At 43.4% G+C, this 11499-nt stretch overlaps 1 protein-coding gene across 6 annotated transcripts; it reads left to right on the forward strand.

Annotated features, from left to right (window-relative positions):
• Nucleotides 1–2598: 2598 nt before the first annotated feature.
• Nucleotides 2599–8967, forward strand: LOC309341789 (G-protein coupled receptor 55-like; the record flags this gene model as incomplete). Of its 6 annotated transcripts, none has more annotated exons than XM_081861631.1 (3): nt 2599–2950; nt 7039–7111; nt 7702–8967. In XM_081861631.1, 2 exons carry the CDS (start codon nt 7094–7096, stop codon nt 8644–8646), a joined length of 963 nt encoding a protein of 320 aa, XP_081717757.1. In that variant the 3' UTR covers nt 8647–8967. The 6 variants fall into 6 exon arrangements, with proteins under 6 accessions (XP_081717757.1, XP_081717758.1, XP_081717760.1 ...); XM_081861630.1 differs by lacking the exon at nt 2599–2950 and adding an exon at nt 4463–4602; XM_081861632.1 differs by lacking the exon at nt 7039–7111.
• Nucleotides 8968–11499: the final 2532 nt, after the last annotated feature.

Consider the following 11499-nt stretch of genomic DNA (forward strand, 5'->3'; position numbering starts at 1 on the left):
GGCCCAAGGTCACCCAGCAGCTGCATGTGGAAGAGCGGAGACGCGAACCCGGTTCCCCAGATTAGGAGACTACCGCTCTTAACCACTACACCACACTGAAGAATGGGTGCTATTTTATATTTGCACGTTCATTCAAAATTGCAATGCTCTCAATGTTAAGTTTACAGTTTTACTTGGGTTGCATTTTTTACAACATTTGAATACTTTTCTAGCCCCCAGTTAGTATGAATAGACCTTCTTGTATTTATCCCTTGTCCTGTAAAAATGAGCTTTAATGTTTGCAATTATTTGAACAATGGGTAGGAATGAATGAGCCTGCGGTCACGGAATACTTCACGGCCTTGAATCAGAAAACAGATTTAGGGTTGGATGCAATGCCGTATGAGGTGTGGGTATATGATACAGGATGGCCAAAGGTTTATGGAATGCATATGCCAGCACCTTATTTCTGTATACATTAGCTATTATTGCTGAGATAGTGTCAGGGTGAGTGGGTAATTTTCTGTTGGATTGAGAAATAGCCTCTCCCATTCTCAGGGCTAGGAAGGTCTCAGCAGCCATCTGGGATCTTGGAAGACATTGAAGGAGGGCCCTTCTATTTCAGCAGCTGAATTCTAGAGATTTTGGTCACTTGGGCCCTGGAATGATCCGGGGGGAGGGGTACTAACCTTCAATGGAGCTGTTAAGGTCATACATCCTATTTTGCAGACAAACTTCCAGATTTTGGGCTATTCAGCCCACATAAGCTTAATTAGATAATAATGACTTGATTCCTTGTATCAATAAGAGTGCAGCATCAGAACAACTGCAAGAGCTTAACGTTTCTATGAGTACTATGTGGCAAAGGTATTGTGAAGAGCCCAGTTCGAGTTTTCAAAGGTATGTTGTCAAATGGGAGTGGTCTAATTTCAAAGTATTAACTTGCCTCCTTTTAGCCATAAAGCAAATAAATTGGAAACGTGGAGTGGAGGAAAAATGCTAATAAAAAGGATATACAGTGGTACCTCGGGATGCAAACGGGATCCGTGTACTCATTGTTCCAAAAGAGACAGCAGTTGAAAAGTTAATATCGGTATGTTAGAAGAGGAAAATGAATAAAGTAGAAGAAATGATAGTCAACCAGCATAATGGGAATTGATTTCAGCATAATTATGGGAAAGGCCAATTGAACTTAATTGTTAAGGAAATTTTAGGTCTACAAAAGAGAGAAGCAATTCCAACACTAAAGCCAAGTTAACCTGTACATAACCATTGCTTTCTCATTTCTTGATCATTCTGATTATGAATGAGCTGCCTCTGCAAACGAAAATTCTATCCCGTATTTGCTCTGTGAAAGCTCATTTTAATCAAATGATGAAAGTGGTTTTCTGAGGTTACCTGCAGATAAGGTATATGGCTAATAAAGCAATTGAAAACCAGGAGATGACTGAGTATGTATATCAGCTATTGAGAATATCTTGAAAGTATCCACATGAACACAAACAGCTTAAATAAATTTCGTATATAATGAGTTTTAATTAAAGGCAGTGTCCCTAGTATTTAGTAGAAGCAACTACTGTGTTGAGCAGAAAATCCTGACCACTAGTAAGATAGGACTAACAGGATTTTCACAAACTACAAGTTGACACTATACATCTTGATGGGTCTAGTAAAAAGAACTTATAGGTGATCAGGAAGAAATAATATCACTGGTGCTGTTTTTGCTATAGGCCTATGCACAGCCTGTTTGTCCATAAATTCATATTTTAAAATTTATTAAGTGACATACATTAAGATGTTAAATTCTTACTATTTTCAATTCTGACATTGCCTTATGATGAATATTCAATCCACATATGTACTGGATGATTCTGTCATAGTCTGCCCTCTTGTACTATACAGCGTGGGGAAAACAGCAGATGACTCATAACGTGCAAGTTTCCTGGAACTGAAGGTCATGTTTTATAAATGACTTTAATGATTGCTCAAAGTAAATTAGAAACTTTCTTACTCGGAAGTAAAACTCACACCTATATTTTGATTTCATCTTCAACAAAACTGTTGTAGAATGAGCAGACTAGTCTGTCATTTGCACCAAATACACTGACATCTCATTCTGTAAATGTGGCAGTAAGCTGGGGAAGGTTATAAAAACATGGTCGTGCATATCATTCACTTTTTCTTAATATCAAATGTAGCCCTTCTTTGGGAGCTCTAAAATAGTTATCCCAGTTGTGGGCTGGTTTTCAAAAGAAGTATGCAAACAATTCACTATAGATCTAGCCCTATTCATTCCGTAGGGTGCCATGAATCAGTTTTGAACCACCTCCAGTAGTGATTGTTAACCTGCAAGTGTAAAAGAGTAGCACCCTATATATACTGCATGCTTTCTTCGTTTCCAGCAGTTCGTTAGCTAATTATTTACAACAATAGGTTAAGTGGTAATGTTTCAGTTCAGTGCAATATAAAAATCAATGTCAAAGCCTGGGTTATGCTACAGTATATGCTACAGTACGGTGTCTCGAGTGGTTTCAAATAAATATAATCCTATTCCCTAATCATGGCCAAATTGAGAAGCTTGTCATGCAGGTTGCTAAATAAAGCCAGTTATGACTTATAAATACCATTTCCTCTGCTACCGGTTTACCACATAGTAAAAAGTGGAGCGTTGTATGCAAATACCTTTAAAAACTACGTCAGAAGGCTGAGGAGTTCAAATAATGAGAGTTGAGAACGTTAGCTGGAGTTCACAGAATAGAGCTGCAGCTTTTCGCAAATGATGGCACCAGCTAATTAAGTAGTGTGCAGGTACATGTTTGTTTTAAGAACATCGATAAGAGGAAGCTAGTATTTGCATTTGGGATCTGGTGTTTATTCTGCTCCAGGAAAGGCTTTGTAAAGAAGGACTTACTGTTGATTCACTGAATAACATCCAATATTATGGCTGGTTTTATGGAGAGTGAGTTTGAGGGTAAGTTTTATGAGCTTTAAGTACTGATACCATTGATCACATCTAGGATTTTAAATTTGCAATGCTTTAGCTCCAGTTTGGCTAATAATCTGTCTAGATCCAGCAAGCCATCTCATGTAGTCCTCAATACTGGATATGGCAGACCCTGGAAAATACTTGTGCAGCTAAGGGACATGGGTGGTGCTGTGTTCTAAACCACTGAGCCTCTTGGGCTTGCCGATTGGAAGGTCGGTGGTTCAAATCTGTACGACTGGCTGAGCTCCCGTTGCTCTGTCCTTGCTTCTGCCAACCTAGCAGTTCGAAAGCATGCCAGTGCAAGCAAAGAAATAGGTACCGCTGTGGCGGCAAGTTAAACGGCGTTTCCGTGCACTCTGGCACTCGTCACAGTGTCCCGTTGCTCCAGAAGCGGTTCAGTCATGCTGGCCACATGACCCGGAAAGCTGTCTGTGGACAAACGCTGGCTCCCTCAGCCTGAAGCAAGATGAGCGCTGCACCCCATAGTCACCTTCGACTGGACTTAGCCGACCAGGGGTCCTTTAACTATCATACTTGTGCAACTCCTCTATGTGTTTGTGTGCATAGCATAGCATAGCATAGCATACTTGAAGGTGCATTTCTTCCTCTGCCTGAGTACAAAATGTGCTTTGTATGTGTACTGTATCGGAATCTGCATGTACAGCGGTAATCAGATGGCTGACACTATCAGCTTTGAGAGTGATGCCCATCTGTTTGTAAGGTGGGGAGTGAGGCAGTGTACACACCATTTAAAGCACATAGCTTCCCTCAAAGAATCTGGGGAACTGTAGTTTGTTTAAGGATGATGGGAGCTGTAGCTCTGAGGGTTAAATACTGTTCTCAGGATTCTTTGTGGGAAGTCATGTGTTTTAAATGTATGGTGTGTGGGCAGCCTGAACCTAGCCATCCCATTCCACCATCCTGACTGACTTGAGCTGGTGGAACTAACAAAGATGATCTCAGTTGTAGTAGGCATTGGCATTTAGACCATGGTTACTGGTGGTCACCTCTGCCTAGTTAAAAAGGTAAAGGGACCCCTGACCGTTAGGTCCAGTCGTGGACGACTCTAGGGTTGCAGCGCTCATCTCGCTTTATTGGCCAAGGGAGCTGGCGTACAGCTTCCGGGTCATGTGGCCAGCATGACTAAGCCGCTTCTGGTGAACCAGAGCAGCGCACGGAAATGCTGTTTACCTTCCCGCTGGAGCGGTACCTATTTATCTACTTGCACTGCGTGCTTTCGAACTGCTAGGTTGGCAGGAGCAGGGACCGAGCAACGGGAGCTCACCCCGTCACAGGGATTCAAACCGCTGACCTTCTGATCAGCAAGCCCTAGGTTCTGTGGTTTAACCCACAGTGCCACCTGCATCCCTTTTCTCTGCCTAGTTACTCCTGCATAAATCTTCTTCAAGGAAATGACACCCGCCCATTACCAGAAAGAGCAGTGTTTTGCACTTTTATGTCTTGACTGAAAAATGTTTCCCTGACTTGTTTTGGGGTGCATTATGGAATCGCAGAACTGTAGAATTGGAAGGAACCACAAGAATAATCTAGTCCAACCCCCTGCAATGCAGGAATCTTTTGCCCAACATAGGAATGAAACACACAACCCTGAGATTAAGAGTCTCATGCTCGACCAAGTGAGCCATGTTAGCTGGTTGTTATGTAATCTCATCTCGGCAGCAAAGAATACATTCAATTTATACCTTTTCTGTTGTATAGCTTTTAGGACTACATAGCGTGTTCACTTAATACCATAATTTTATTTACTTTTATTACATAAGACTGTTGAATGGCGCCTTGTATGCCTCCTTCCAGCAACTCCTGCAGCCAAGCTGGTGCCAAACATATGGCTCTGCTTCCCTTTGGACCACATCAGCAAGGCTGAGATGGAGGTCTTGTCATCCGGGCAGCCCAGGTCCTCCATACACCCTGCCCAGGCTTGTGTTCCAAGGAGGTCACTTTGATGTTGCTAATGCAGCAGTTTGATTTCACCCCTGGAGGTGCACTCAGTTGTCTCTTGAGACAGAGAGATGCAAATGACACTTTACTTTTGCGCTTAATATTAAGCATGTTGTAGAAAGTATAAAAACATAAAAGTCTATTCAAACAACCTGTATAAGAACATGAAGAGAGCCCTGCTGGATTAGACTAAGGGTCCATCAGATTCAGCAGCCTGTTCCCAAATAGTTGGCAATCAGACCCATATGAACTCTGATTCATCACTACTAGTAATCAGTGCCTGCCCTGTCCTCCATAAATTTGTCTCATGCCTATTTAAATCCATCTAAGTTAGTTGCTGGCACCGTGTTTTGTGGTAGCAAGTCCAAAATAGACCAACTTTATAAGAATTGGATAGGAATAATTATTTTATGTAATTTAACGCACATTCCACTTTCCCCTGCCTCCGAGCAGCAAATGTAAAAGCAACAGATTTTCAAACCAAGAACAACAGCAGAAAGCAAAAAAACGTGAAGAGCAACGCCAATAATTAATACACTGGCACCCTTAGGGAGCAACAGCAGGAAATAAATTTATTTAATTATTTAATTAAATAAGCAAACAGCAACAGAATCAACTGAATAATTTCAGCTGCCAGAAGAACACCTTTGGAGGCAAGAGTTTTCTATAGATTTGTGGGGGGCACAACAACAACAAAAACCCTGTTATATCTGTCACAAATCTTGCCTCAGAAGGCGATAGACACACAAGAAAGATTGCAATACCAAATCTTAAAGGATGAGCAGATTTACATATGAGGAGACAGTCCTTCAAGTAGTTTTGCATTGAACTGTATAGGGTTTTATAGGTACTTATTATGTAAGTCAGCCTTTGCCAGCAGAATCATTGGCTCAGGCTGACCAGAGTTGGAATTCAAAACACCTGGTGGGGCACCAGTTTGGTGAAGGAAGTCAAATATTAATGGAATATTATTGGACTATTAATGGCCTTTCTCCATCATGGAAGTCAAGGCAGCTTACAGGGGATTCTCAGTGAGTCTCGCAACGAGGCACTAGTTAAAGAGTCTGCCATGGCTTCTTTTGAAGAAAACAATACTTAGCTAAAGCTAAAGTGGTTTTGAAACACAGCTCAAGGTCACATCCTTGTTCAGCAGCAAATTAAAAAAAAAATAAATAAATCACCAAGCACCGTATTCCACAGCACACTTCAAGGTCACATTTCAGCTCCTAATCCATAACAAAAATAGAATAAAATTCTAGCAACCAGGTTCCAAGGGAACATAACACACGCAGAGCACCTTCGTACAATGATGAGCTTAAAATGTGAAATGGCAAATGCTGAGAATACTGACAAAAATGCCACAACCTTCCCTGCACCTATAGCTGAGAGTGGAATAGTTTGCCTCTTTTTTCATGAATCAGATGCTCATGAGCTAAGATGACGTCGGGGAACATAAGCACTAACCCCTCTCCCACAGAAACAGAAAATGTTTTACATGGTTATATTGCAAACAAAAAATAAGAGAAGAATAGCCCAGTTCTTTCCTGTTTTGGTTATGGATCTCAAACTTACAGCTGGTAGTTTCAATGAGACGTCAGGCAGAGAGGAAACCATCTCTGTGTTGCTTTTGCTGTTGTTGCGTCTTCCTTTTCGTCTTTTTCCGTCTTGTTTTTCTTCCCTTTCTATTCATTTGCTGCCAGTCGCCTTCTTCGAGTTCTGTGTCTTCCTCTTCACTGCCTAGTTCTCTCAGATGTTTGTCTTCATTTGGTTGCAGTTCCAGTTGAGTTAATTATTATTATTTTATTTTAGCTTCCAGTTGTATGGAGGAGGCAGCTTTAGCTACTCCTTCATAATTTATTTGGAGTTTGAATGGGTAACCCCTTTGGTACCTTCCGCCTGCTTCACTGAGTGCTGTGGCATAAAATTTACGTTCACATCCGCGTCGCAGCAGCATTTCAATGGGAGAATGAAGAACATATTCTAATTGATCCAGGTTGATTAAAGAAGTCCTTAACTATGATATGATTTAGTTTATTTTGCAGAAGGACCAATATGAATGCTAAGACACAAAGCTTTACTGCAGTGCTATCAAACCCCTTGATGTCCTATTGCAGGGCCACGCCCAGCCTACATGAGTGGAAGTGGCAAAGGTGGGATTTGACCCTGCTAATGGCTCAGAGAAACCAGGTTGGCCTCCTCCACTACTCCTAAATGTTCAATCCTTACAACAACTCTAATATTGTAGGTGAGTATTGTTACCTCCGGGGACGCGGGTGGCACTGTGGGTTAAACCACAGAGCCTAGGACTTGCCGATCAGAAGGTTGGCAGTTCAAATCCTCGCAACGTGGTGAGCCCCCATTCCTCGGTCCCTGCTCCTGCCAACCTAGCAGTTCGAAAGCACCTCAAGTGCAAGTAAATAGGTACCACTCCAGTGGGAAGGTAAACGGCGTTTTGCCACAAGTGGCTTAGTCATGCTGGCCACATGACCCGGAAGCTGTACGCCGGCTCCCTTGGCCAATAAAGTGAGATGAGCGCCGCAACCCCAGAGTCGGTCACGACTGGACCTAATGGTCAGGGGTCCCTTTACCTTTACCTTATTGTTACCTCCATATTACACATGGGAGATTGAAAGAAAATGGATTCCCTGATGGAATGAGCTCATGGTTCAGATGGGTTTTGAATGGGGGTGGGTGGGGGGCACCGACCAATTGACTCATTCTTTAAACTATCATCCAGTAGCCGGCACCTCAATAGCCTCATTGTCTCTTTTTTGAAGGAAACTGAACTGATGGAGACAAGCAGCCTTCAAGCCAACTATTCTAGTCAAGGGAACACAAGCCTCCCCATTCCACCTTATGTGGAACGCTTCCAACTTGCTATATACATTCCCACATTCATCCTGGGATTGCTGTTCAACGGAATGGCGATGTGGTTTGCCTGCCGCAAGATCAGGCAATGGACAGAACCCATTATCTACATGGCATCACTGATGGTTTTTGATACCTTGATGCTCTTTGCTCTTCCCTTTAAGATAATTTCCTATCACAAAAGCGAGTGGGATCTCGGGGGTGCCTTTTGCTCCTTCCTGGAAAGCTTGTATTTTGTGAACATGTACGGAAGCATCTTAACCTCCACGTGCATATGTGTGGATAGATACATTGCTATATTGCACCCATTTGCCGCCATGACCCTAAGATCTCCCAAGAAAGCAGCCACAACTTGTCTTGTCATCTCAGCTGGGGTGTGGGCAGGAACTGCATATACGTATCAACTTCACCAACATGGAGGCCCCTGCTTCTATGGCTTTTCCGGAAGTATTTGGAAAAACACCATCTTGTTTATCACCCTGGAAACAGCTTTTCTTGTTTGCATGACAGCTATGATCTTCTGCACAGTCCGGATCATTGTATGCCTGCGAAGGAACCAAATGCCTGGTGAGCCCGTCACAAACAGGAGCAAATCCATCAATATTATCACAGCAAACCTGACTACGTTTCTCGTCTGCTTCACCCCTTTGCATGTGGCCCTGGTGTTATATTATCTTGTGAAGAACCAAATACTGGATGATTGCCAGCAGATGATTCGCTCATTTGTTCAGATCAGCCTGTGCTGGGCTAATCTCAACTGCTTCCTGGATGGTTTCTGCTACTATTTCGTCTTAAAGGAGTTTATGAAATTTGCCTCAACCGAGAAGAATACACAAGCAAGTACCATCGACTAAAGTATTCGGCGAGCAGCCATTTTGGATGTGCTGTTGTGAAGCGGAAATTTCTCCCCTTGGAACAATTTTGCTGAAGTGTGCTTAAATTCATATCATATGATGTTAATTATAAGCTACCTTGAGAAAACTGTGTTTTGAAAAGTGGAATTTCAGTTCCTAAATAAAACAAACTGTGTGAGAGGGACTTCCAGACTTGTGTGCACCAATTAAATCACATTCATTTCAGAATTTCCTGGAAATCAAACCAGGGCCCACAATGAGGACTGTTGGTAAGGTAGCAGTTGTCCCCAAACCCATACAGTATTTGATTTTACAGGCAACTGATTTCTCTATTATTGTACTGCTTTTTGCTTGGGTGGCCATGTTGCCCTTAGCATTGCTCAGGGTCCGCAGTCTCCCTTCAAAGCGGACCCACTTGTCACCCTTTGAGGTTTTGTTTGGGAGACCAGTCCCATATGTTAAGATGTTAACTCCATATGCCAGCCAAGATATGCAATTGAATAACTATGTGCAGTCACTCTCCCAAGTTCTCTCCTGTTTCCACAGGTGGACCCAGGCTCGCAACCCCTGTGTGTTGGCTGAATCAGTTCGAGCCAGGTGATGAAGTGTGGGTAAAAGATTGGGCACGGACGCAGCTACAATCGTGCTGGAAGGGACCTTATACCGTCCTGCTCTCCACACCCACAGCCGTGAAAGTCGCCGGCATCACCCCTTGGGTCCACCACACCAGAGTGACCACTACAGATTGGACTGTGCAACTAAATCCCGATTAAACCCTTCGGCTGACCATCTCCAGACCCTCCGCTGACGACCGCTCTGCTGATATCACACCGGAAGCTGATATCTCTACGCACAGCTGAAGAATTGGATGGGAGGGGCGCCCGCGGGCAGCGTCCCCAACGTGAAAACCCGTGCTGGGACTGATCCAGGAAGTCCACCAGGACATTTAATACTTTCATAAGGACTTTTCCTTTTTTGTGTGTGTGTGTTATCTGCTCTATGCCCCACAGCCCTGACCCCACTGAGCCATACCGCCCTTACTGGCCTGCTGGCCTCTGCTACGAATGGTTCGTCTTGCCAGTGGTAAGAGATGGCGTGCTCATTGGCTATTGGAAACAGGGGTTTGATGAGGTTACCATATTGAAACATCCCACTTCCCCGTTGTGGCTCTTCTCCCACACCACTGTCCAGCACGCGTGGGCAGTGCTCCTACGGGAAGTTGCAGAGACGGTCGAATTCTATCAAGTTCTGGACTGCTCTTGCTGTTGGGGGGGAGTAACCAACTGTCATTCGGGGGGTAGAGCATTGTACCAACCTCATCTGATGGACCAGGTTCTAATCTTAATCCAGGCGTTAGATGGGACGGAACCTATCTTAATGCAAGTGTTGCAGGGGTGGGAGCCTTAATTAGGTGTGCATTGAAATTGCTGAACAAGTGCCAGTAAAAGTTGCCACCCCAGGATTTCAGCTTCCATATGCTCTGGTCAGTAGGGAGGCAGCACGAGAGTTCAATCCACCCAACAGGGTTAGTAGGAAAGTTGACCCACATAGTGGGAGCATCAGCTCACCGGTCGGCTCTCATCCTTGAGGCTCAACAGGTAATCGAGCACAAATATCAGTGGGCTCTTCAACAATGAGCACACCCCCTGAATATTGCTGGGAGGAACCATGGAGTGATTGGGGATGGTGGATGGGAGTTATTTCAACTGCCCTTGCCACATGGATGTGTCTCTTTTTCTGCTGGCATGAGCGTCATAGGCTCTGCGGGAGACGACGGCCCGATCCTTCTATCCCCTTGATGATCCTCCTAGTATTCCTTGTTCTCATAGTTGCAGGAGACAAGGAAGGTGCTGCACCTGGTAAACATGGTCAGATGGGAACTAGATTATTGAGTAAAATATCACGAGGAGAAAATTATCATAAGATGTGGAAAGACAATATTTATATCAAGGATATGTTCAAGTTCACCACAATGTTAAATCTTTCCAATTGTTGGCTGTGTATGCACATACCACCTTATGCTAAACGGCCAGGTTTGATGCTACATGGAATTCCCATTGGTAACATCTTCAACATAGAGAGGAGTTTGTGTGTTAGTTCATTCTCATTGCTGTATGTTTATCCCAGATAATAATGTCAGCATTTCGGCCACAATTGACCACATGGAAACAATGATAGCTGAAAACCCGCTAAAAATTACAGAAGGTGATCCATGGAATTGGTTATATTCTTGGCTGCCCGATGGTGGTTGGATCAGGAATATTATGGTATTTATAGCAGGGCCACTTATAATCCTTTTGCTTCTCTGCTTTTGTATTCCCTGCTTGATGCAATGCTTGCAGAATATGATGGAAAAGATGATGTCTCGCATGATGGGACCTCGTGTGATTGCTTTTATGTGAGAATATAGACCCATACCCCAGAACGAATCTAAATAATAGATTGTTCAAAAGAAGAGGAGGGAGTGAAGGGAGAAGGAAAGGTTAACAGAATATTATAAAAGAAGCAAACGGGCTGCAGTTGTGGTCAGGCAGCTAGCAGAAACCGCAAATGTGTCAGCTCTGAAGCTGCTTCCTGTTTTCAGCTCTGCAGACTGGGAGCTGTTTCCTGTTTGAGCTATCGGTTTTAGAAATGCTTTAGAAATGTTTTAGAAATGCAATATATATATGCAGGGGATGAAAAAGGTTTCTCTCAATATTCTCTGTACCTCGTACCTAAGAAATCTGCACCTAAGCTCTGTACTTTGTACCTAAGAAAGGTTGCTCTCAAATATTATCTGCAGTAAAAATCCTGTGCTAATCCTGTGCTATTCTTACGTCTGCAAATTTGGCCAGACAGTTAGCACATCGCCAG

Source organism: Podarcis erhardii, assembly GCF_964252035.2.
Source record: "Podarcis erhardii genome assembly, chromosome: 5".
NCBI classification, from domain to species: domain Eukaryota; kingdom Metazoa; phylum Chordata; class Lepidosauria; order Squamata; family Lacertidae; genus Podarcis; species Podarcis erhardii.